Genomic DNA, 27436 nt, shown 5'->3' on the forward strand with positions numbered 1-27436 from the left:
TGAGATTTTTTTTTCTTTTTTTGGGTTTTTCGAGACAGGGTTTCTCTGTGGCTTTGGAGCCTGTCCTGGAACTAGCTCTTGTAGACCAGGCTGGTCTCGAACTCACAGAGATCCGCCTGCCTCTGCCTCCTGAGTGCTGGGATTAAAGGCGTGCGCCACCACCGCCCGGCTTTGCCTATGAGATTTGATGCCACCCCGCAGGGGTTAGCAACATATTAGGATTCCCAATGATGAGTCGTATTTTACACCGCCAAATGCTTGCGGGCGACAGGAAGTGTGTTTCTCTCTCATTTTATGCATCCAGAAAATTGGTACCACATGCAGCCTGCATGACATTACACACTTTAAAATATTGCGTTCTCTCTTGCTAGAGCCTGCAGCCCCCATCACAAGGCAGATAAAATGCAGGTCCAAGGGTGAGAGCCCAGAGAAGGCAACTGAGTGTAGGGTGCTCGCATCCCATCATTAAGAAGCAAGCCCACTGCTCCCGCCCCGGGAGGCTCATCTTCCTGGAGGCGGCAGGACGATCTGTTATTTCCCCCAGGGAGGCCAGCGGAGATGATGCTTGCGACAGAGATGCAGGTGTAATTATAGAGACCTGGGCAGGCCACTGCTTTAATGGATGTAGGATGTGCAGGTAGCCGGAAGTGCACGCCAGCTGAGCCCCTTTTCACAGATTCCTAGCAGACCAAGTCCCCCTGCCCTGTGCCATTAAAGCACCCAGCCGGTCCTGACTCTCCCTGCCCCGGGCTTCGTTGGAGGGCCATTTGCTTCCTGTTGTTGTCTGCAGACTGCACCTCTCTCTGAGCTCTGCTCAGAGCTGCAGGAGGGATGTGGCAAATGGGTACCGGCGCTTTGATTACAGAGTGGAGCTGTGGAGCTGTGGCAACCAAAATACCTGCTGAACTCTGCCAGCAAGTGGACCTCCTTCCCATCCGGGCAGGTGGCAGACTTTGCCACCACCAAGGAGGCTCTTGGCTCGGCCCTAGGACCAGAGAGACCATCAGCTCTGCTGATCCTGTTCTCAGAGATCCCTCTCACTTTCTCCTCATTTGGTGTTCAGCTCAATGGGTTTCCCAGAAAATTCCCTGTCTTTGTTTCAGGTTTGGGAGACTGAAGGGAGCATACGGCCAAATCTCCCTGAGGAGTGTTGATAGGGAGAAAGGGGAGAGGGAGAGAAGGGGGAGGAGACCCCCCCCCCTTGCCATCTTCTCTGTAGCGAGCTCAGCATGAGGCCAGCAAGACTGATCTGGACTGGTTTTAGAGAAAACCCAGGCCCACCAAGCTCAACCCAGACTGACATCACCATGGAAGTATGGTGACATTACCACATGACCAGATCACAGGCTCACTGGAAGATGAGCCTCTGGCAAAGTGTATATAAAGGGACCCAAGAGAGGCAGCTCTACCCCAAGGCTGAGGCTGGACTCTTTTTACAAGGTTGACAGGAAGCCAGGCAAGGAAGGCCGGTAATCACCTTGCTGACTGAGCCCCCAGTGACCCTCAGTGCCCTTAGCACGTTCCACATCACTGGCACATGGCGAGACAAGAGACTGGAGTGGGGGGCTGCCCACTGTGTCCTCAACATATCACTCCAGGCCCCCAGCTGCCCTCATGGTAAGGGTGATCACCTTACCAAGGCAACTTCTTGGGCTTCTTTCTGTTTTAATTGAGTTGAAATTCACATAACCAAATTTAACCTTTTTAAGTAAATAACTCAGTGACAGTACACTTGGGGTTGTTATACAAACACTGCTATTTATTTCCCAAACATTTTCATCACCCCAAAAGGAACCTCCATCCCTGGCCATGCCTCACTCCTTTCTTCCCATTGCCCCAGGCACAGTCCAGTAGGAACTCTGACTCCAAGGTCTACATGTGTGTTGAGATGTTCCTCACAGGCTTATGTGTTTGAACAGTAGGTCTTCAGCAATCGTACTGTTTTGGAAAGTTGTGGACACTTTGGGAGGTGGGGCTTCGCCGCAAGAAATGAATCATGGGGGAGGGCCTGGAGGTCTCATAGTCCAACACTATTTCCTGTCTACTCCCTGCTTCTTGACTACACGCACAATATGACCCGCTGATGCCCCTCCCACTCCTGCTGCCCTCCTCCTGTCATGTGACACACTGAACTGTCCAACTGTGACCCCAAAGCTGTGTCTATGGTACGTGCCTGTCATCCTAGCACTGGGAAGTTAACAGCAGAAGGGTCAGGAGTTCAAGTTCATTCTTGGCCATGTGTTGTGTTTGAGCAAGCCTAAGAGCCTGTCTTGGAAAATACAACATATACAGTATTAAACCTTCCCTGAGTGAGTGGCCTTTGTCAGGTGCCAGGGCAACAAGGGCAGTAAAACAACTGAATATATCACCTTCTGGCTTCTGTCAGCTAGCATATTACTTATAATCATCCATGTGGTCTTTATTCCTTTTCACGGGTGAGTAATATTCCTTTGTGCAGATGTGCCATATCTTGCTCACCAGTTCATCTCTGGATGGACTCATAAGCTGTTTGAGCCTGCGTGAAGAATGTCACTGTGGATCAGTGTGACATGAACCTGTGTTCAGCTCTTTGGTGCATCTACCTAGGCACGCAACTGCCGGTCATCTGACAATGTGCTGGTTAACTGTTGAGGAATGGACCCCAGCTTCTGTGGATGTTGGAAAGAGATTTCAAAAGAGCTGTCCTTTGAACTGGCTCTTCTGGGTTCCACGCAGGCACATAAAGTGAGACCCCAATTCCCTCCCTCCCACTAGGAGCTTAAGTCCTGGCCTGAGCCCATGGGGGTGTGTGCAGAGCTGCTGAGTCAAGAAGGTGTCTGGGAGAAGCTTTAGGGAGCCCAGCCAGAGGAGCACAAATAGACATCAACAGCCCAATTTCCACGACATGCTGGCTAGGCTGAGCAACCCATGGCCAAGGATAAGCAGCTCCTCCTGTCTGTACCTCCCTCTCTTCAAAGCCAGGGGGAGCCTGACAGCTTACAGTGGCCTTTATCTCAATGGTTCTGGACCACAAATCTACAGTCTGTCAGCCAGAAAGGTTAATTTCCCATGTATGTGTATGTATGCGTCAAGGCAGCCGGTCCCTGCAGCTTTGTGCCCACAGATTGAGTATTTCTAGACACTACAGTATAGAGAACCCCCCCCCCACACACACACCCCACTAAATCCTGGGGACAGCTCGGAATTTCAGGAAGGGTGCCAAATGAAAAGGGGAGGGGGTGGGAGAGGGATCTGGTAGTACCCTGAGCCAACATTGTCCCCATTCTAGGGCTAGAAGGGGTGTGGCAGAGTGAGAGACGATGTGGGAGCCAGGACAGGAGTGGTCTACTCCTTTCCTGTGGTCAGCGGAAGCCATGTAGATTGTACAGTGCAGGGAAGGATAGGCATTTTCCTGCTGTGAAGTGGGGAGCCCAGCCAAAGTCAAGAGGACAGGGCCTGAGTTCCCATCCCAGCCTCGGATGGGACCTGAGCTGGTAGAGAAGGAGCCATCCTGGCAGTGTGGCCAAGACCAGCAGCCTCAGGAGACCCGGTGGTTTTTATAGTCCTGACTGTAGACAAAGGAGGGCTCTCTGGGTGCAGCCCAGGCAGGGTTCTCCAGGGACCACCAGAGGGGATACCATGGGGGCTGTAGAGATGAGGGTGGATCACCGGATGAGGAAATTAAGAAGCTTGTGTTTACTGATGATACGTAGGTGTCAGTCACAAAAGTGATTGTCATTTCACCCAACCAACCTGCAAGATTGGGGCTGACGTCCATCCTGTTCCCACTAGTATCAGGGGAGGACACAGCTCTGGCCCATAGTTACCCTATGAGAGGGAGTTTAAAACCGCACCCTGTTCCTGCTGGGGACTCCCATTGGGGCTCCTTCTTCTACCCAAGAAGCCTGAAATGGCCCGCATCAGATCTGTGCCTGAGAATACAGGACTAGGAGAAGCCTCTGTTCTTCTCTTGGCCAGCTAGACTCTGTCCATGCTGAGATGTCTAAGCTCAGACAGCTACACTGGAGGCTTGGGTAGGATGCCCACTGTCAAGACCTCCACACGCCACGCTCCCAGGGTGAGGCTGGAAGCCCATCCTGGCCCATGTGTCCACCTGACTTGGCGTTATTCCTGTGACTGTGTGTATTCCTGACACAGGCTCCCGGCTGGACTGCCTGGTGCTGGGTATTCCCTTCCCTGGGGGCCCAGCCCTGCCACCTTCTCCTTTTGTAGAGATGTTTTTGTGAACTTAAGAAAAAATCGGGGAAAGGTCAATTCCCTCTGTCCAGCCCATTAATTCTGCATGCTCAGGCCAGAATTAACCTTGGCAAGCCTTGAGAGGAGAGAGTAATTCTAACCTTAAAAATCTGCTGATTAAAGCTGGTTTGAGGAATTCGACTCCTGCTTAATGTCTTGGCAGGGAGCCCAGCCTCGCATTAACATAGCCACAGTCTGGCCTGGCATTTCCCCCACCTTCTTCACAAACAAAGCCTCATGACCTGTTCTAAGTAAGAATTCCTTCCCAGACTCCTGCCCGAGTGCCACGCATGGCAGAGGTGTGCCTTGGTACCGGGATGGTGGCACAGGTGTTTAGCAGATGCAGTACCTCGGCCCACCTGCAGAGGGAACCAATCCCAGCCGCCACTGTGTTCCCTCTCATTTAGAATGACCACTGGCAGCTTGGAGAGTGGGATTCTGTTACCCACACACTTCTGCTCCCCTCTGGACACTAGTCCTGGAGGGAGGAGGTGGGAGAAAGAGGTTGGCCCCCTGGAGTTGCTGAGAACCCTCAGCCCCAGAAAGCATACCAGCACTGTGGACAGCGGCTCCCTAGTCACCCTTTGTCTAAATGTGCAAAACAGCCAGAGGGTGCTGGCAACAGAAATGCCAGACCAAGAAGAGCCTCCAGGAGTCTATTGTCTTCATGAGAAAACCCAGGACATCTCGTTCAGGCAGGACGAATAAAGAGTGGAAGGTTTCATATCCAGGGAGGGAGCGAAGGAGGAGCAGGGAGGGGAGATGTCTAGCTGTCATCAATACAAACCAGCGGCACAATCAAGATCAGCTCCAACCACTTGACAAGTCTACAAGAAATGAGTCTGAGCAATATACACTTTGATGAGAGAAAGGAAATTTCACTTCATTTATTTATTATTTATGTCTTGTAGCTTCGGAAGTATTTGTAATAGAAATGGCAAGGCTATATTGAAATTGGCTGGAGGAACAAACTCCTGTGGGGGAAGCTGCCTGGATAAGAACACACGCCCATTGGGGACAGCTCCAGCTGACCACAGGGCAAGCAGGGCCAGGCAGCCTGGCACACCCGCAAGGGTAGGGGAGGAGCTCTGTTCTTTCCTCTTGTGGTCCGAGGACCACACACAGCACAGAATGCTAAGACAGCAAGTAGGGCGCCTCCAGCATCTGTTGACTTTCCCAGAGCAAGTGAGCCAGGGCTGGAGGGACAGGAACCATGTGCTCCTGGCTGAGGATGCCCAGAGAGTGGAAGAACGTTCGCGTGAGGGTGGATAAGTACCTGGACTTCACCCTAGGAGGAGGCAGATGGCAGGAGCAGAGTGTAGGGGCAAGACGATCTCAGGACAGGTGTGCACTCTCTCATCACGGCCTGGTCATCTCTGATCAGACCTTTAAGCTGGAGTCCATGCCAGCTGCAAATTTACCTTATTATCAGTTTTTACCCATTACTCTATTTTATGCCCATTAATTTATTAATCTTGGAAACCACCACCAGTTCCAACACAATAAAGCCAGAGCTCTGGGAATTTTATTTATATCTTTGAACATGATTTTTATGCCTCCTTATCTAAAACTTCATTTAATCTTTATTGTGCTCCTCACTCATGCAGCCCTTAGGCTGACAATGCATTGCTGGGATGGTTCCTCTGCACATGCGCAGTGTGGCTGTCTCCTGCAGGTGGGACCAGGTGAAGGAGGTGAATGCTACTGGGGCTGGTGCCAGTTTCAGGACACCTATGCTATGTCCATGCTGTGCTGTGACCCTGAGACCAGGACAGTCTGCCCCCTGCTGGCCCCTTTCCCAGTGCTTGCTGCTTCCCTCCGCTCTTCACTCTGTCCCTCATTTTGCTTTGCGATCCCACTCCCCAAAAGGGCCTGCTAGAGAAGTACTCTAGAACATCTGTGGAGATGTCAGTCAACTCTAGTTTGAGAACTCAGCGTTCCCCTTTTCCTGATGCTGTACAGGTTCATCTCTATGGGGTGGGAGACGGCAGGTGCTCTCCGTCTAAAGACTAGTGGGCCCTGCTCTCTCCCCTGCAGAGCCAGAATGTTTCTCTCAGCCTTCTCTGCTTGCTCCTCCTGAGAACTCCTCCCCTTGGATCATGCCCATGTAGAGGCCTGAAGCGTCTGCTGTTTGTAATGGACGGGGACCAACAGGCCTTTCTTTAGACTGCTGTGTCTCAAGAAGAGACAAGGATCCCTGTCTTTTCCTTCATAGGTGGGGGGAGATTTGAGACATGTGCCCCCCACCTTCTTTCTGCCTCTGCCTTGGCAGACCTGAGCTGCACAGCCAGGCTCAGCCACCTGGTCCCCAGTATCTCTCTGTGGTGTGGGCCAGATCACAGCTTCTATAGGCTTTGCAGATCCAATGAGAATTCAGAATCCAGCTGTGATCCCTGTAAGCCTACCCAAGGAAGACCTTAGCTACCACATCTGTGAAGAAAAATTCTCACCACTGTTCTTTTGAAGATTGCAAGAGGGTCACTATATGGCCACCCTTGCCCGTCCTTCCAGGTTCCTTATAGCATCCAACACGGGGATATCCAATTAGTTGACCTAAGACCATCTTATAACATCATGAAAAGACAGGGCCACCCTGGTGCCGGATGAGGAGAAGTCACCGTGTGAGGGCGGAGGTTCCCCTTGGAGTCTGGAAAGATGAGATTTTGGCAGATTTCCTAACCCTGCTCAACAAACTCCCCCAAGTCCCTAAAGAAAGTGCAGTGCGCAGGGGCTGTTTTCAGAAGAGACCCAGACTTTTGGGCATCCTGGCATCTGCTTTGGCTACTGGAGAATGTCAGGATTGGGGGCTTAGAGTCCTTTTGCTGACTGATTCCAGTGTCCAGCATGGCAGGGACATAGTCCATGTGGGGACACACTGCTGCGGTAGTCATAGAAGAGGAGCAAGATGAGAGCCTTGGTCAGTGATGATCTAGTATTCCCAATCTCTGCTGTCACCCCACCCTGGAGGCCACGTCAGCCTGCAATCCATTCAGCTCAGACTCATTTTAAAGCAATTCACTACTTAACAAGTTACGAGCCCCAGCGCTCATGCAAGCAGCATGCGAATTGAATTATTTGGTCTAATCTTAAATTAATACAAACCAAATCCTTCAGTGAGGACAGTGCTAGAAGCCATCCCAGGGACTTCATCACTTTTGCGTGTGACAAAGACAGGCCCCACAGAAGACCTGACTTCTTGCCTATGGCACCAGTAAGAAGCAGCCCAGGGGTGGCTTTCAGAGTCAGGCAAGGTCCCTCAGGCCTCTAAGAAGCTGGGTGACCTTGGATGAGTCATTGAGCCTGTCTAGGCATTGCACCCCCCTTAAAGATGCTTCTGTGCACTTAGAGGATCCCCATGTCACCTTCTTCTTGTCCCACACAAGCTCTTCCTGAGGCACCATGGATCAGTCTCTGCTTCCAGGATACCTGCATCACTTGTTCTGTGCCTTTCTATGTAGCTGCCAGTGGTTAGGGGGATCTAGAAGATTCTGGGGGAAAACTGATTTTTTGTAGAGCAGTTTCTCCCTAATATATCAAACCTTCTGCAGGAAAAGACTGCCTTTGGCCCAACTCTGGAGCCTCTGTAGCTCTACTTGGTAGACACATGCACCTCCCTTGCTCCTCAGCCTGTCTGTAGCCATAGCTCCCTACAGGCCTCTAGAGAACCTCATAGGCTCCTCCTTCCCCCTGACATCCCTAGAGTTAGGCTCAATACCCAGGAAGGCTGAGTACCTCCTTGGTGTTGTCAATCCCAGATCTAGAAGCAAGAGACTCTCTTTCCTCTTGGGTCACAGCTAGAATCAGGGGGCTCTCACCCTCTGCCACATAAAGACTGATGTCAGAGTTAATCTGTTGTGAGTCTCACATTGGGTGCCATCTGTTGGGGTTCATCTGTCATGAGCCCCACATTGGACACCATCTATTGTAGCCACACAGAGGGACAACATCTGGTGGGGTCCAGCCTCAATGGGTTTGTATGTTCCAGGGTAGAGCCATGTGGATTAGAACTATTAGGCAGAAATACACAGAGATAAAAAAGAAATACAGAGACATAGGATAGTACCAGGAGGACAACCCAGTGAATACTGAATCCACCTATGTTTATTTCTTATGATATTTAAATACCCCAATCCAAAAAGGGGGAAGAAAGAAAAAGAATTTTCTATCATGATATAAGGAACAAACAAAGTGGTTACCATCTTAATACTCAAAATACCAAGTAACCACATCCTAGGTCAAAATATCTTTGTTAGTAGCCATACCTTAAGCCAAATCTGTCAATAACCTTGAAGGAGCAAGAATAGGTTTAAACTCTCATTCAAGGTGGAATGGCTCCACTTCTGTGGGTCCCCACAGACTTCCCAACTACAGCAGGAATGACGGCCTGGGGGACGAGATGGGAACATAGGAGGATACCCACACTTGGCCCCTCAGTCCTCAGAGCTGCCCACAGTCAAGAGAGCGCTGACCAGTGGAGAATGATAGAAACCGTGGGGCATTTGCCTCACACATGAGCTTATCTGCTGACGCACTGGTCCTGGGTCTTAATGAGGGCTTCCATGGGGCAGTCTGAAAACCACAGGCTCTGCTCCTGAGCTCCCATACAGATAAGAAACCCAGGAAGAACCTTGGCATCCCTGCATTCAGAGCCCACTGCTCAACAGGCCTCTGCTGTCTACCCAGCCTGGTATCTCCCACCCATCAACTCCCTGGCCACCTCCTCTACACTTTTAGCACAACTCAAATGTCCCTTCCTCTCAGGTCACTTTACTGACCTTCAGAATGGGAGGACGACATCTCATTCACTCTGAACACTTGGCTCTCCCACTTGGGTTAATCATTTACTGGAACTCACTCCCTGCCAGAAACCTAGGGGATAGAAGAGGATGGGGTTCTAGAGAGGAAAGCAGTAGAAATCTCCCTGAGATCAGCTCCACTCTCTTCCTTGTACATCTGAGCCCAGGTCTGCTTGCCCAGGGTATCCCATGCCCCGGGTAGGTGTGGCTGTCTCTCACCTGGGTGCTCATTTCCCCCTTATTTCAACAGAATTAAACTGCTATCTTCCGGAGAGGTTCTCCCCTCTTCCCTGTCTTCTCTTTTTTCCCCATCACCTCTACACTGAGGCACAGTTTAAACCCATTTTGTCTCAGTCATGGATCCATCAGACACGAGTGAGAGAATTAAACTAAACACATTGAAAAAAACATTTACTCTGACGCTTCTTTGTAGAGACAGTTACCTGCCCCCCCACCCCGGGAGAGAGAGGGGAGCCATGCCACTGAGGAGTGCAGAGGCCACCGCATCAGCCATAACCAGATCTCAGACCCTGGCAGGCAGCCTGGCTGCTGTGATCTCAGCAGGGAAGTCCACAGAGGAGGTGTCTGCCCCTAGTGAGAGGATTAGAGATAGATTTGCTAGCACATGCCCTGGTCTGAGGACACAGCAGGTATTATCCTCACTTTAGAGAGAGCTTTAAGAGGCAAGTTCTTCTGGGACAGGTTCTGGAAACCTCTGCTGATTGATTCCTGCTGGCCTTGGGAGAATGATGGAATCGGGCCTACAAACGTTTTTGTTCCCCAAGTCCTTGCCATATATTGGTGCCTGGAATTCTGCCTTCAAAGGTCTTGGCCTATTAGTAACTTTTCCTATCACTGTAATAAAACATCCAGCAAAAGCAATTCAAGGAAGAAATCGTTGCTTCCCAGGTCCAGGAGATGCATTCTGCCATGGTGGGGAAGATGTGATTGCTGCAGGAGCATGAAGCAATGGGTGGAGTTGCATCTGCAGGAAGCAGAGACCATGGAATGCTGGTGCCCAGCTGGCTTTCTCCTTTTTGTTCAGTCTGGGCATCTCAGCCCATGGGATGTGGCTGCCCACATTCAAGATGGGTCTTCCCACCTGAATTAACCAGTCTAGAAACCCCCTTACAGATACACCCAGAGACTGATTTCCATGGTGACCCTAAACCCCACCCTCACATTCAAGGTTAACCATAGTATCATGTATCAGCATTGCGACCTGAACCTCCCATGGGCCTAGTCTCTGCCCATCCTCAGTCCCATATAAATACACATATATAAAAATGCAACATTGGGATTCTAATATGAGAGAGAATTCATTATTTGTCTTTCTGAATCTGGGTTTATGTACAGCGGGGAAGCCACAGCACACACTCTCTTTTACCCACATGGATATACACTTGCTCACACTCACACATATATATTCACACTCACATATACAGCCACATACACTTACACACATAAACATATACATACATTCCTACATATATGCAATCACACACACTCACACCCAGTCACACATATGTGTGCATACACACACACACACACACCTCTCCACAGACCTGAATAGATAGCTTCTAGTTACATCCCAGCCCCTAAAATGGAAAGCTCCACCTGGGAAAGCCTTGGGCAAACCCTGCAGCCTGATCACATCAGGCCTGGAGTTTGTACAGCACAAACCACGACAGACAAAGCTGATTGCTTTTAGAGGGAGCAGGTGAAGGGACAGATTGATATACTGCCTTCTAAGATGTTGCACAATTAATCCTCAATCAGCTCAGTGATGTCATCGCCACTCGGGCTTGAGATCAGTGAACGGGCTGGTAAATCCAGGCGAGGATAGGTCGTGGCAAGCGAGCTGAGGTGGCGCAGGGTAACAGGTGGCCTGAGCTGGTGTGAACACATGGGGAGAAAGGGACACACAGTGGGGATCCCAAGTGTTTAGCCCACCTCCCCTCCTGAACACTGTTCCCACCACACTGACCAGTCACACATCTCTCCAACCCACACACTTGTCTGAGATGGTTGCCCATGGGCTCCTCAGCATCACCCAGGCCTTCTGCACCCAGGAGCCACTGTCCCTGAGGATAGGACAGCCATGTACCCACTGACCCCCCTAGAACCTGATGTCATCCTTGCTCCTTGCAAATGTGCTTATTTCCTACTACTGCTGTCATTGTCTCACCTACCCTACCCCCTGCCTTTCCTAGACCTGTCCTTATGCCGTTGCTGTTCCCCAGCCACATTGTTGCCATAGTGACCATATGCCGAGTGTGACCATCACATTCCCTGACTTCTCACTGCTCCTTGTTGTCACTGTTGGTGATCGGACCATAGTAACCAACTCAGGGCACTCTACACTCCATCCGTCCATCTGTCCATCTCCATTCTTCCTCAGCACCTTGCCCTCAGATTGTCCTGCTGTTGATACTCTCTTACCCATCTCCATCTCTTGACTCAGCCAACCCTACTCATTCTTCTGGCTTCCCAGCCCCCTCTGAAGCCTCTCCAACCTGATGAGAGCCAGCGGCATGTTTGCCATGTGCTGAGCTCAGAGACTGACCTAGGCCTTCCATTGTCCCATTAGCTCTCATCTCTCGTGGCCACACGGAGAAATCATAGGAGTGACACCCATTTTCCAGCCTGGAATGATGATGAGATTCTGAGCTGGTGAGTGAGTGGGATATCTAAGTTAGATCTTCTGCCTACACACCATCCACCTCCCTGAGCACATTGCTGTGTGTCCCTTCCCCCATGAGGACAGGAATCTATCACTCAACACAAAAATGTGTCTCTTGAAATCAACACCGAAAAAAACAATGTGGCTGGGGAACAGCAACGGCATAAGGACAGGTCTAGGAAAGGCAGGGGGTAGGGTAGGTGAGACAATGACAGCAGTAGTAGGAAATAAGCACATTTGCAAGGAGTAAGGATGACATCAGGTTCTAGGGGGGCCAGTGGGTACATGGCTGTCCTATCCTCAGGGACAGTGGCTCCTGGGTGCAGAAGGCCTGGGTGATGCTGAGGAGCCCATGGGCAACCATCTCAGACAAGTGTGTGGGTTGGAGAGATGTGTGACTGGTCAGTGTGGTGGGAACAGTGTTCAGGAGGGGAGGTGGGCTAAACACTTGGGATATAAACACATCAGGCCACGTCCAGAGTCTCATCTCATATGTGTTGAAAGTCCTCATCTTACTGTATACCACAAATGAAAATGAAATATTTGCTCTTCCCCATCATTTCCCGTACAAGGCTTTGGGGACCCTATGTCCTGGAAGGAGAGAGGTAGAGAGGTACTCAGCTTTACTCAGAAGCCTCAATAAGATTCCCAAAGGACTTGGTCAGAAAGACAGACAGTAAGATAGGGTAACTCACAGGATGGAGGCCCACACCCTGGGGCTTCTGGTTTCTCCCCACACAATGCCCACATTGTCAAGGTGCAGCCAAGGCTGTGTCCCTCTCATCCATATTTCTGACTTCCTATCTCTCTTCTGATGAGACAAGAGACATGGGACCATGGTGATGTTTAGAGGAACAGAGGAACATCTGAAAAACAGTCCTGGGTTCTGAGTGAGGCCTGGGGGCTCCTCTAGTTTAAATGCACAAGCCCTGGTAGACATGCACCTAGTTTTTTTTTTTTTTTTTTTTTGAGCTTCATTTTGCTTACCCAGTGATTCCAGGCACTTCTGGGTAGATGAGTTGTTGGCAATAGGGGTTCAGATGTCTGGAGAGGGTATCCCTGCTTACTTCTTTTCCATTCTCATAGGCTGGGCAGACCAGATGCTTGGCAAATTCACAGCCCAAATGTGGGGTTCAAGAATGTTAAGGTCCACAGTTAGGAAGGCACTAGAGGGAGATATGATGCCAAAATTCAGCCTTGTTCACTTCAGGTTTGGAGAGGAATAAACAATGAGAGGATGCAGGCAGGAACAATTCATGTCTCCCTCTGCTTGGCTCATGACATGAGACAAAGAAACTGCCCATAAGAAGTGTGGACCCCATGAGGGAGAGAGATCACAGAAAGCCACAAGCGGCTGCTTGTTTCATTGCTAACCAAACACTTCCAGAAAAAATAAGTCCAAACAAGAATTAGCCTAGCCAGAAATGGATGATCAAAAAAGGTTCCAATCACAAAACCAAAACCTAGCAACTTGAAAACCAGGAAAGTCAGGGAAGAATATTGCCTTCTTAATAATAAATACATTTCATGAGCAAGAACTGCAAGGGAATCGTTTAAATTAATTTCCGCTTTGTTTGTTTGGTTTGTACAGAGCTTAAATCCCAGCTGACAGCGATCTGTAAAAGTTCTAACATATTGGAAATCTGATTTTCTTGCAGCCTGAATCCCAGAGTCCAAAATGATTTCTCTTTCAACTCTGCTAATCAGACAGGCAGGGCTCAAATGGACTCTGAGTCAAGCCAAATTGCACTTGGTCTTTCGGGGGGTGGGGATATAAAAGATGTCTGGCAGACATGCCAAGGGGAAACTGCCTGCCATTCCTCTCTGGAGTGCTGTTGTGTGGGAGGGGGCTTTTGAGATGGGAGATGGGGACAGTCCTTTGGTGTCCTGGGCAGCTCTGCCAATTCTTCCTTCTCTCTCTGCTCCACCCTTTCTGTACCACGTACCTTGACAAACCAGGGGAACTGGGGATGAAAAAATGGAGGTTGGTTCAATTATAAGCCCGAAGCAAAGGCTTTGGCACAGACTCTGAGGAGGACCCATCAGTAAGCACCCTGAGATAGCCCTTGCCAAATTGGTGAGCTGTATGTGACTTGGCATCTTTCTCTCCCATGCAAATTTCCAGATGGTTTTAATGAACAGACCACCTTGGGTTCCCTCCCATCTCCCTAACATGCTTACCCCCCCCCCAAGAATCAATTTCTGTATGCAGATCAGCTGCCCACCCGGAAACAGGCTTCAGTGCAGTCCGACCAACAGTCAGCTCCACCAGGGTAGCCCAGGTGATAGGCACCTAAGAACTGACCCTCCTCCCAGCTCAGCCCTGACCATGAGTGACCCTACTCTCCATTCTCCAACCAAATCTAGTGTAATAAATACAAGAAGCAAGCAAGCAAACACAGGAGCAAACCAACCAACTTTTACTCAAAAATAAAAGTAGGATGCATGGCAGGTGGTACCCCTACATCTATAGATGCACTTCACTGTTGCTCAACCTTGTTCCTATCAGCACTGGACTCATATCACCAAAGGATGACTAGCCTGGGGCAGTATGGAGTGTGTGTGTGTGCGTGCGTGTGTGCGTGCATGCGTGAGTGCGTGCGTGTGTGTGGTTTAATTCACAAGGTAACCTTCAGTACTTCCCATATACCCAAAGATCTCAACCTAGGCTATAGCAATGAATATTGTGACTTTAGCCCCTAAATGCTGCCTGGAAGTTCTGAGTTCTCAAATGCCTCTAGCCTCCACAGGGTACAGTGTCTGCTGCCTCTATTCCCACTGGCATGTCCCACAATCCATCTTAGACCCTATCCCTGGAGTGCACCCTGTACCTCAGTTTCCCCAGGTCTGCCAACAGTGGCATGACCCTTCTTGCTCCTTCTCTGTTGCACTGTCTTCCTTCCTTCCTTCCCTCTTTCCAACTGAACTCTCGTTTTTCCTCTCTCCCTAGTGCTTGTACGGCTGCTATGTCCATTCCTCCATCATCCCCACTTTCCACCGGAGGTGCTACTGGCTCCTTCAGGTAGGTGGCTGGGACTGGATTCTTCTTGCGTCGCCGATGCTCGGGAAGGGCCCATGGAGGGTGCTGAGGGGGCATGGGGCTCCTGCGTGTGACAGCAACTTTGGGCTGAGAGCCCTGGTTCTAGCTTTCAGCAGTGTGTGCCAAGGCTCTTTGGTGACTGGTCTGATTGTGAGGTTCCAGAAAGGAGATAGAGAGACCTCATAGCCAGGGTACACCTTGTTCATCTAGGGAGAAAATGAGTAGATGCCTTGGGGTGCCAAGGTCCCTGGCTGCCTGTTGATGAGGATTAATAAAAGGCATCTGCCCTCACTACAAAATTCCTCTTGGCTATGAACCATACTTTCATTTGCTCTCTTGGTTAGCCAGAAGGCACATGTGGAAAACATGTTTCCAGGGGTGTTTTAGGTGCAGTGGGATTGACTGGGATGCTGCTGGGGAGGAGTAGGTCATGACTCCTTGGGAAGGAGTTCTGTGATTGATTTGTGATGCCTGCCTTAAAGACAGAGGTGGGTGGAAGCATCTGCCAAACTTGTGGAGAGTAGCCTCTTGTATAGCTAGCAGCCTTTGTTCGTGATGCTGGATTGGTGGCCTCTGTCCGTGGTTCTGGATAGACAGCCTCTGTCCGTGGTCCTGGATATATAGCCTCTGTCTTTTGTGCTGGATAGACAGCTCTGGCCATGTTGATGGCTAGACAGCCTCTGAGGTTATGGATAAACAGCTCACACCTGTGGTGCAGCTACATAACCTCTGTCCATGGTGCTAGATAGCCGTCTCTGCCCGCGGTGCTGTCTTGACGGTCGCTGTCCATGGTGCTAGACGGGCAGCCTCTGTCCGTGGTGCTCGCTAGATAAGCGCTGTCCGTGGTTCTGAATATGCAGCCTCCTTTCGTGGTGGTAGCTCAGCAGAGCTAAACAAAGGCTACCTAGCCTCTTACTAGACATCCTGGAGTGTATGGTACTGGTGGAGGACTGAGGATCTATCCAGTGGGACTAGACCTGTCTCTTCCCAAGTTAGCCCTCTGTTATACAAAGTCTCTTTGTAAGACCCAACACAGTGGACCTGTCACTATTCCGCTTACGAGCAATTTTGCCCTAATTCCTCTGTCCAGGAGCTGCAGCTGGAGAACTCATTGTTGTGGTTCCACTGTCTGTGCCTGCTCCTGTTCAAGCTATCAAGCACATGGGGTTTGGTGGCCCCGAGGACCTGAGGGGCCTGACTGATGGGAAACTGACAGAGGGGAAACAACTGACAAGCATCATCCCATGTGTGCAGAATAAAAGAGCCTCAAAGAGAACCAGAGAGGCCACTGTTTCCATGGAGAATGGCCTGGGAGGTGTTCATGGGCTGGGAGCAGTCTGGACAGGGAGGCCAAGGTCCAGCCATGTTGGAACCCTACTTCCCTGGTTCCCAGCTGTAGCCACCAGCCCTTCTGTTCTCTCCCAGTTCTCAGAATTAATTGTCTGTGGTTTGGTACATTCCTTAGGGAATGGCATCCTGTTTGACCAGATGTTCTGCCCCTTTGTCAGTTTTCCTGCCTCTGCGTCCCTTGGAGGCTGATGTAGGAGTGTCTATTTTTCTAATGTCTCAGGGCTGTGTCATTTTGAGGGTGGTTTATGTAGTCATGGAGTGCTACTTTGGTTAGGAGAAAATGCTCTGAAGGTTCTAAGCCATCGGGCGAGAGTTTCCTCACTAGAAACCTGGCAGCTGAGTGTGGGGACTCTGCTTTGAGAGCAGGACTCTGGCCTGGCTAGGACATGATCATGGTTCCCCGGTTTAGGTGCTGGGTTCCAGAAACTTCATTTGCTTCAAGCATCCTGTGGCTTGTGGAAATTCCTTCCTAGACCTCCAGCCCCCTGACACTGGTTGTGACTCTTTTTCTCTTGGTTTCTATGCCCCTGGTTAGAATACATCTGTGACATGCCCTCCATGCCACACCAGGCTGAGACTCCTAATGGATCAGCTCCTGGCTTGCTCACATTTTGCCCACAGTCCTTAAGGGTGCCACCTCTCCTTAAAGATGCCCACCTCCTCCATGTCCACTCTATACCTGTCTCCACTGCTTCTCACCCCATTGTGGTCTTGTGGTTTTCTATCCATTGAACTTCTTCTGCTGGAAGCAGACACCTTTGGGCAGCATGAGAGCTGAGGTCTCTTCTCCATAACTGTGTTATGGTAGTTCCCAGATGCCCCTGCAGCGAGGAGGAAAGTTCTGTCCTCTGCCCGCCTGTCCTCCCTGCTTCTATGCTCTGTCCCCTGGGTACTAAAGGTACCTGGGGTGGTTCTTGTGCTGTGTCTAGCTTGTCGTACTCCAGCTGACAAGAAGTTGGAGACCCCCTCCCATCCTGCATCAAAGACCAGTGTGACGGATCAACCTAGATATTCCGGACATTTTCATTTGCCATCCCATGCCAGGGAGAATTGTCTCCACCATTCCTCACCTCCGATCCTCAAACACAGCTCTTCCTATTACTGTATGAGCAAAGTGATAGCACATGGGGTTGCATCCTGGTCAAGACACTGCAGAAATCCCTGAAGTGGGGTGCCCAGAGTGTAATCACCATCCCCAGTCAGGCCAAGTGACAAGAAGTTAGGGAGCTTACACCAAATCAATTAGTTCAAGCCATGTCCGGTCCACTCTAAACCAGGCATTCCAACAGCAGCTGGTGCTGCTCAGGGCAGTTTGTTTTGGTACTAGAACACTCAGACAATGACAGCATGCTAAGGTTTAATTTCTCTGCTGTTAAAGAAGATGCCCAGATACAATTTGGCCTGGGTTTGTCTCCAGTACCAAGCACCATCAAAGAGGGTTAGTAGGTGTGAAGGTGTTGGGGCAGGGCCCCGTGAGAGCTAAGAAAGGAAACTGATGGACAGGATGACAGGCCCTGGGGAGGTGCTGAAGAAGAGGCCTGGGTCATCCAGGAGCGTACAGCCCACCAACTGCTGAGTAACATGACGGAAGCAAGACAGCATTCTGGAAAGGGCAGTACTTTCAGTAGGAGGCCTCTGGATAAAGGCGCTTCCTCAAGGAATGCCCCTACCACAGACCACTGCGGCTTCAGCTCAGTCACCAGCTCCTGTTCATAGCCATGGCTCAATTCTGTCCTTGAATATCTTCCAGCAGAGGCTACCTTAAAGCCACTTAACAAAACGGGGGCCTCTACTCTGCACTCAGAGAAATCTGCTGGGATCTCTTTACTCACAGTGGAGCTCCCCAACAGAGGAACTCCCCACCTTTGTTTCCCTCTGTGCCAAGCACAGAACCTTGACCAGGGCAGGAGTCAACATGTCCAAAAGGCCATAAATTAACCGAACAAATCCACACCCAATGGCACTGAGCAAACCAAAGACCAATAGCAGGAGCATGGAGTCAGAGCCAAGACTCGGAGGGTCAACCTGCGTCATATGGAGTTAGAATTTTTGAGCCACCTAACTTTCTTCTGGGGTGCTGCTTTCTGTCCATCTGTATGTATCATATTCTCCCCTTCTTAATTGCTAGGGAAGGTTCTACTATAGTCCAACCCAAGACACAAGCAAGCAAGCCTTAGAATGTAGGGCATTGGATCCTGGTTAGCTCTCAAGTCATCACCATGACTGATGGGTAACCATTGCTATGGGAGACACTGGGCATCTCATGGGTGCTACAGAGTGGGGCCACTTGTTGTAGTGAGGAGCAGCGGGATGCATTCCCACCTGGCTCCCGCTGTCTGGCTAGCTTATACCCCGAAATAACAACACACAACTGTATTCATTTAAACACTGCCTGGCCCATTAGTTTCAGCCTCTTACTCACATCTTGACTAACCCATATCTAATAATCTGTGTAACACCACGTGTGGTGTCTTACCGGGAAAGATTCAGCATGTCTGACCTGGCAGCTGGCTTCATCGCATCTGACCCAGAGTGCAGAGGAATGGCGATTGCCCAAGGCATCTGCCTCACTTCCTCCTTCCTGTTCTGTCTACTCCACCCACCTAAGGGCTGGCCTATTAAATGGGCCAAGGCAGTTTATTAATGAATGAAATCAACACAAACAGAAGAATCTCCCACATCAACTTGTGCCCAAGACGGCATCTCAGGCTGCACTGTGGGTCCAAATGGGCTGAAACCCACCCACTTCTCCAACTTGCTAGATCCTGAGATTCAAATAACCTGGAGAAGGTTACCTCTGCAGGAACCACACACACTACCTTTGCTTCACCCTTGGCCTCTGTATTATAGCCAGTGGGGTCACAGGCTCCAAGAAGCTCAATCACTGTATTTTGGTGGGTCTCTGAGGTCCACAGAGACTAGGGCCAACCCTCAATTCACATATAAGTCAGGTAAGGGACAGAGCAGTGATCTTGTATTCTCTACTCCCACTGCCTGGCATGGTTCTGACTGCGGCTTTCAGGACTGAGCTTTACTAGGGCCAGAAGCAGTGTTAAGGGATGAAACAGAGTTAAACAGAAAGGATCCCCCCCTTCAGGACCTCAAGCCTCAGGCTCCCTGGCCTCCGTGATCCATCCCTTTGAGCACAGCTTTCCATGAGAACGAGCCCCATTTCTGGCCACGCTTCCCAGCAGACTGCTGGCTTCTTTGCAAACCATTTCTGCTTCTAATGAGTGTTTTTCTCTTTTCCATTGTTCTCTAAAATGCTTAATGAATGTTTTCTGCACGTAAGGCAGGGCGTGCGCCTCCACACGGCTGCATGACTGCTCACTCCAACCATGGGGCAGAGGCCGTGAGGAACCTTTCTGGCACACCATAGCCCTGCAAAACAGAGAGGCCCATGTGAAGCAGGGACCCTGGGGAGTAGAGAAGAGCACAGGACAGGGTGTAGGGCTCCCAGCTCACTAAAGAAGAGCTCACATTTCAACTCCAAGATCTAGAACCCAGTCCTGGGAAGAGCACTGGATTCTTAGCCTGGAGAGCTGGGTTCTAGTCCTACCTTGTAGCTATACCTACAGCGCTGGTCACCACGGATTCCTGCTTCCTGGCCAGGCAGTCAGCTTTCACTACATGCCCTTTGTCTCAAGGGAGAGGTGCTTCAATCAGTCAGCCACCAGGGGGCAGAATGAAGCAAGATGTCAAGGTCACCTACGGCCATCCTCTCTGCCTCTTTGTGAGGTGTCATCATTACCCTTCGAGTACTGGTCATCTTACCCTAGGCCATGGAAGTAGCCCCCAGATGGGAGAACTATGGGGCCTTTAGCAAAATGCTGCTTCCTGACCATCCACTAGGTTCTGCCAGGGGGCTGGAGAGATGGCTCAGCAGTTAAGAGCATTGCCTGCTCTTCCAAAGGTCCTGAGTTCAATTCCCAGCAACCACATGGTGGCCCACTACGTTCTGCCAACCCTAGCCTCCTAGAAACAGTGGGCATAGGGGCGTAACCATGGTAGTATTATGACAAAATGCCAAAGGTAACTATCTTGTAAGGAAAAAAGGTTTTGTTTTAGTGTCTTAGCTAGGGGTTCTACTGCTGTGAACAGACATCATGACCACAGCAACTCTTATAAAGGAAATCATTTAACTGGGGCAGGCTTGCAGTTTCAGAGGTTTAGTCTATTATCATCATGGTGGGGTACATGAGGGCATGCAGGCAGACACGGTGCTGGAGGAGGAGCTGAGAGTTCTATATCTTGATCTCACAGGCAACAGGAAGTGAGCTGTCTCACTGGGCTTGAGCATATATGAGATCTCAAAGCCCACCTCCACAGTGACACGCTTCTTCCAACAAGGCCACACCTCTAACAAGGCTACTCCCTATGGGCCAAGCATTCACACGCATGAGTCTGTGGGGGCTAGACCTATTCAAACCACTGCAGGCTTATGGTCTCAGAGGTTTCCAGTCCCTGATTGCTAAATCCTTTTACTTTGGTTCTCTAAGAAGGAGCCCCAGCTGGAAAGACAGTGGCCAAAGGGAGAGAGGCTCCTTTTGGTCTGGAAGCATGCAGTCCAGGGGTGACTAGCTCAAAGCAAAGCCAAGTGGGTAATCCACCCAGGAATCTTTCTCCTGGGGGACTGGGATAGACACATGGTACATGGCAGAGGGGCAGGGACAAGAAGGATGGTGCTGGCACAGATCATTCCCGAGATGCTTTCTAATACAAACTTTATTCTAAAGAGCAGCTTTTCCAACTTTCTCCATTTAATGTACCTTGAATAACGTGATCAGGAGATTAGGTAGACACCAGGAATTTACAGTGCCTATGCAAAAGAAAAAGGAAAAAAAAAAAAAGTTCAATCCCATTAAGATTTCAGGACCATGGCCAAGGCTGCGGAACGGAGTGGTAGTATTTCCTCCTCCCATGTCTTCGCTTGATTGCGATTTATGATGCCAAGGCCATGGCTGTACCCACCTAAAGCTTCCAGAAAATATGGCAGGCTCCCAAAGCCAGCTATTATCCTCTCTGAGGAATGTCACTGGGCATTTTCCAGATTCCCCCATCCTTTCCTCTGGGGACAGGAGAGATGGGGGAATGTCTGACTGGCTCTTTCCACGAGTCCCTTTTTATGGGTGGTGTTCAGGTGGTCATGTCCCGCCTAGCCTTCACCTTGTAGTTTGCCAAAGTTGCTGGTGTAGCCAGAGCCCTCTGGAGCCATGGGACACTCTGCTACCACCTAATGGACAGCGAGGGTACTGGGGATAACACAGCCTACTGGGATCTGGGCTTGAAACCAGCCAAGTTTGAATTCAACCCCACTCTCACTAGCCTGGGATTCTGGCTGAGTGAACTGAATGTGGTGTGTGTGTGTGTGTGTGTGTGTGTGTGTGTACACAGGCATTTAATTCTCGCTATGAGGCAGGTCAGAGGTCAGACCTACAAAGGTCCTGGTGTCATGTTTGGCAGGCTGTTTGAAGTCATCTTCCAGTGAAGACTGCTCTTACCCCAACGGACTGGGCAGTCTCTAAGAGAGTGTCTCTCCTTGAGTGAAATTTAAGGTCTCTTAGATGTCACCATGTGATCATAGGCCCAGAGTCTGGCTTGTCGCACAGCCTGGGACAAGGATTCCTCCTGTCGTCACATGAGCTGGAGCCGCTGCATGCCGTCAGTTGGTCTTCTGTCCCCTCACACACCCAAGCCTCCTTTGCTCCACGTCCCACTGTGAGAGAACCTCAATGTCCCTTATCCCGGCATGCAAACTCTCCTTTGTCCTTCAGCCCTGAAAGGACTGGGCTGCCCTGGCAAGTTAGAATGCAGAGGCAGGATGAAGCTGCCAGGGCTGCGGTCCCTTGGAGACGGAATTATTAATTAGTCTTATTATCCACAATGTGTCAGTCTCTTAATCCTCAGGTCTGCAGAGGGGTTTGTGCCTCCACAGTGCGTGGTGTCAGCTTGGCTAAGCAATTGCTTTTAATATAAAGGCAGAACAATGGGCTCTAGAGTTCAGTTACTATCTTTATCTATCAAGCCGACAAATCCTGCCCCCGCCCCACTTGCAGAACACCCTTCAAAGGCAAGGAGAATGCCAAAGCGGCTTAATTTCCTGGCTAGATGGCTTATAATGCAGGCTTTGTCTAATTATCCTGCTCATGTAATCTTGAGCCAACGTCCTGTCCATAATATCCGCATCTTCTTTAGCGCTAAAGGGAAACAGTGTGACTCTGATCCTCAAAGCACCAGACGAAAGTTGGCCTTGAGGAAACACTTACGGTGTCGCCTCTGAAGGAGCTCAAAGGACCAAGAGATAAAATCTGAGGCATCTATGACATGCTTCATGTGTGACAACTGTCAGCAGCTCGCTTAGGCCTCTAGCCGTGCCCCGGCAGGTGACACCAGCCTTTGTGGGACAGTCCTAGATCGAATGTGAACAAGGAGGGCCCGTGATCTTCATTGCTGCTTCATTTGTCCCTTAGTGTTAGTGGCTATCAGAATGTAGGACTGAGACATGCTACAGGCTGCAGATTTGAGGCAGATGGTTTCATGCAGGGGTGCACAGGTATATACATGTATGCATAAATACACAGGTATGATGCATATGCAGATAATTTTAAATATGCACGTGTATTTTCAGGTGTGTACAGGTGTACATGTGTACACAAATATCTATATGTGTGCATAGGTATACACATATACACACATGTTCACAGGTATGTACAGGTATGTACTTATGTACACATGTGATCATGGATGTGCACAGGTATTTACATGTATACACATATAATCATAGGCACTCATAGATGTGCATAGGTGTATATATCTTCTAACATTGTCAGTTAGAAAGAAATGAGCTTCTCCTGAGCCCTTTCTGCGAGGAGGGGTGTGGCTGTGGGGCTCAACTGTGTGCTGTCCCCAGCTCTGAGCTCCAAGATTAACGGCACCAGGAGTATGAACGTCTAACCTATGTGACTATAAGCTGTGTGTGCCCCACCCCAAACTGCTGCTTCGAGCCCAGGCTGGCCATCAGAACACATTTAAGCTCTAGAGGGCTTTAGAATTTCAGGAGATTGAGTGAGCCCCAGGGTGTCCCCATGGACACAGCAGCCTGGCTAGCAGTAAGAGGCTGAGAGGGACTTTGGCTTAGCCGTGGGAACTGTACCAGCATCAGTGGATGCTCTCCCGCTGCCTCTCCAATTCAGCCTCTCTGATTCTAAAGCACAACTTCCCCCAAGGCTGATGAGAGGCTGCATCTTGCTGGATGTGGCACTGAACTAGGAGAGACCACACCTCTCTATACTGTCTCCTGGTGAATTTAGGACATCCCAGCTGTACAAGACCCAGGGGACAGAGCCTGGAGCCAGTAGCCCCACCTGGGAGCTGCTGCTGGAATGGGTTTTACACTACCCTGGGTCCTGCATGATCAAAATATCTCTGGACTCTGCCTCGAGGGAAGAGGAGGACCTAGCTGTCGCTAGATCCCTGGCCCTTGGGTAGACAGCCATGGGAGTCCTGTCTCACTGCTCTGAGGCTAACTCTGCCCTCCACAGGTATTAATTGCTCCTGAGTGCTGACTGACAAGCTGCGAACCCCAGCATTCACTGTGGGCCTAGGCGAGGCTAGCAAAGAGATAAAAACAGTTCTCTACAGACAGCAGACTCTGTGTGCCAGGCTTGTATCAGCTCTCCCAGGGTACAGTACCAGGTCCATATGGTCACTAAGCCCACCAGCTTCCAGCCAGACTCATTTGTGAAAACATGAGCAATTCCTTAGAAGGGATCATGGAAAGGGGTCTCTCGGATGCACCCCAGGAGCTGGGATTTCTAGCTCCCCTCAGAGTGGGAGGTCCTTGGCAGCCACACTGAACTAATTCTGATCCTGCGTCTAGAAACACACAAAGCTGCGTCACTCCAGGCTAACTAACTCCAGATTTGGGCTGTTACTTTGCCCATAGGATGTTGTGACACAGTCAGAAGGGTTGAAAGAGACAGCACTGGATGGGACAAAGGCAAGCTGCAGGCTGCAATGTTGCTGCTGTCCCTGTGGGAGTCCTGATATTATAGCTCTGGGCCGTAACCCTCAGCTTGGCCCCAAGGAGCCTGGATCCTAAGTCCTTTCCTCCCCGATGGTCTCCAGAGCTTCTCATTCTGCTCCTACCAGATTCTTCCCACTTCACAGCTGATGCCCTTGCTGGGCCTGAGTGCCTTCTCACCATGTGCCTTTCCAGATAACCCTAGGTGCGTCCCCAAAGCAGTCAAGGTAACCTAAGAGCATCCCCAGAACACCCAGCTAACCCGAGTGTCCCCAGAACACCCCAGCTAACCTAAGAGCATCCCCCAGAACAGCCCAGCTAACCTAAGAGTGTCTCCAGAGCAGCCCAGCTAACCTAAGAGTATCCCCAGAACAGCCCAGCTAATCTAAGGGTATCCCCAGAACAGCCCAGCCAACTCTAGAAGCAGGCCAGGCCCCTATCCAACACCTTCTAGGATGCTGAGATGGTGAAAATCTGCCATCACTGTTCTCCAGCTGCCATCCACGTGGCCAGCACCCACTGACTGTGTCCTTCCTGCATCTTGGTATCTCACACTAAAGCAGCCTCAGTGCATCCGCGAGGCAGCTACAGCGTATGTACCACTTGTGACCACATCCCCATGGCAGCTGCCTCTCAGGACACTGTCACTGGTCCAGGAGAAGGGGAAGCAGCCCGTACCCAATCCTCTGATGAGAGTCCCATGTGCTGTCACTATTCCAGGCTTTGTGACACCCTACCACTCCCCGCTCCCTAAAAGCAGCTGCTTTCGTTATGGAGAGGGTTTCAGCCAGCACCTCTTCCACTACAGCCACTACGCTGAAAATTAAGTGGTTCAGCAGCCTGGGGTCAAGGTGCAGCAGAGGGAGAGGCCAGGCCCTTGGACGGATAGATGCTGCCTTTCTTTTCACAATCGTCTGCAGGACCCACAACTGCTGGGATCCTGTGATGCTCTGGACGTCACATGGGGTTGCCACACTGAGTCAGAGGCACAGCCTTCATTCCATGCTACACATACAAACAGCAACCAAGCCAGGCAGGCAGCCTCTTTTTCCCTGGGGGTATTTCAGCACTGTTCACAGTACCCCCTCACAAACTAGCTGCCTAGCCCCTTGTTTTACAGAGGAAAACCATCACTCTGCGAGGTCCCCACTTCCCTGGGAATGCCCAGTGACTTGGCAGAGGAGCTGGACCGAAACCCTGTTTTCTAAACACTAGGCCAGGCGTCTTTCTGGGATGCCCCTCTACACACAGACTGTGTGTGAGCCGCAGCATTTTTAACATTCCGGGCTGGCTTCCCAGGACGCCCCAGCATGCAATTCAGCCGCCAGCCGCTGGTGTCTGATCAGAGAATGCAAGCTCACAACATTAGCCCGAGTCGAGCTTAATTAGATAAAGGATCATTCTGCTGCCAGCAACATAGCGTGCTTTCCCAGCTCCAGGAAGGATGCTTGATTTCAGCTGCTGTTTGGGATGAAGGCAGCCGCTTTTTAGAAGACAGGCACCTGCCCTTCTGCTGGTGAGGCAGATGGAGAGGGCCAGATTTTGTCCTGTGGAGCACGGGTTACGCTGGCAAGTGACCAGCTACCAGATCTCTAGGAGAAAGCAAAAATGAATGCCTGCTTTGGGGGTTCCCAGTTTCCATGCTGCTGACTCAGAGCTTCCAGTGGGGTACCCAGTTTGTAGCATTCCCCAGACCTCAGCAGGCAGCTCCTGAGAGCCAGGTACCAGGGCAGACCGGCTCCAACAATACCGCAGCGTCATCCCAGACTGGAGGAGACTCATGTTTGTCCAATGTCTGAAGACTTGCTTGAGCCTCTCTGCCCCTTCCCTGTGACCAATGACACTTGTACCTTGGAAACGGAATGAGTAACCCAACACCATGCAGCGATCTGAGATCTGGGAATTGGGGAGTTGGGGAATCAGAGGTCCCCCCCATCCTACTGGGCTCAGTGTCCCTAGACCTAAGGACTTAGCTTAGACTCCCAGGGTATATCAGGCCCATGCCCTTCACCTCCAGCCTTCAGTCCCCTCTTCTCTTATCTTGGAGAACCACAGTCGACCTTATGTGAGGTTACGGCAACGCTGCCGTGGGACTTCCCTCACTGAGTTGTTCCCACCCCCACCACTATCACCAAACTCCCCCCCACACACACACACACACACACACACACACACACACACTGAGAGAACAAGCTGAGGCAAAGTCGCCCCCATCCAAGCTGCTGCCCTTGGGAGAGGAACAGGAGGAAAGGCCACCCTGCTGATCTTCAAAGCATGCCCAAGCACAGGTGTGAAACCCAACTCTACCCCCTATTTTTTGGAAAAGTAGCTTAATTTCTTCGTACCCTGGTTTCCCTGGCTGCTCAGTAGAGATGCTAACAGTGTTGTCGAGAGAGGAAAAGCCCTAACACACAAAGCGCATAGCATGACTGTGGTAAAGAGTTATCGCATCAAAACCTAGATGCTTGGGACAGCAGTGTTGAACATGCACGCACATACAATACTTAATATGTGCATCATGCATGTGCATGCACTACATGTGTGAATATGTACAGGATACACATGTACATACATACACACAAATATGCCTGACACACATATTTAGCATATTACATGTATGTGCACCATGTATACACATGAGTACACATGTGTACATATGCACGTATAACATATTTGTTTATGCGTATGCATGCATGCACATGTATAGTGTATACATGTATACATATGCCCTGCTACTCCCAGCACCACGTGAGCGCTGACACTAGGACACACCTTGAGGTCATGGCCACGTGAGCGCTGACACTAGGACATACCTTGAGGTCATGGCCACGTGAGCGCTGACACTAGGACACACCTTGTGGAGATCATGGACACGTGAGCGCTGACACTAGGACACACCTTGAGGTCATGGCCACGTGAGCGCTGACACTAGGACACACCTTGAGGTCATGGCCACATGAGCACTAACACTAGGACACACCTTGAGGTCATGGCCACGTGAGCGCTGACACTAGGACACACCTTGAGGTCATGGCCACGTGAGCACTAACACTAGGACACACCTTGAGGTCATGGCCACGTGAGCTCCTTCTGCTAAGCAGGAAAAGGAGGCCTGGAGCAACCATTGCTTCAAGATTATTGTCCAGGCCTAGTATCTTCCCTGGGGGGTCTGTATGCTCTTGAGCGACACTTAGGAGCCTTCTTTCTCAGAAACCAGTTGAAAGGGTGCAGACACGTGGAAGACTTGCAGGCTTTCCTTCTCCCTCCTTCCCTCCCTCCCTCCCTCCCGCCCTTCCCTCCTCTCTCCT

General features: G+C 50.5%; 1 protein-coding gene across 1 annotated transcript in view; it reads left to right on the forward strand.

Moving 5' to 3' along the window:
• Camta1 (calmodulin binding transcription activator 1) overlaps positions 1–27436 on the forward strand; it is an 811989-nt gene that overhangs the window by 565343 nt on the left and 219210 nt on the right. Inside the window, exon 6 of the mRNA XM_038333569.1 lies at positions 14666–14737. Within this exon, the coding sequence (XP_038189497.1) occupies positions 14666–14737 (72 nt within the window). The remainder of the gene's footprint in view (positions 1–14665; positions 14738–27436) is intronic.

Source organism: Arvicola amphibius, chromosome 6, assembly GCF_903992535.2.
Source record: "Arvicola amphibius chromosome 6, mArvAmp1.2, whole genome shotgun sequence".
NCBI classification, from domain to species: Eukaryota; Metazoa; Chordata; class Mammalia; order Rodentia; family Cricetidae; genus Arvicola; species Arvicola amphibius.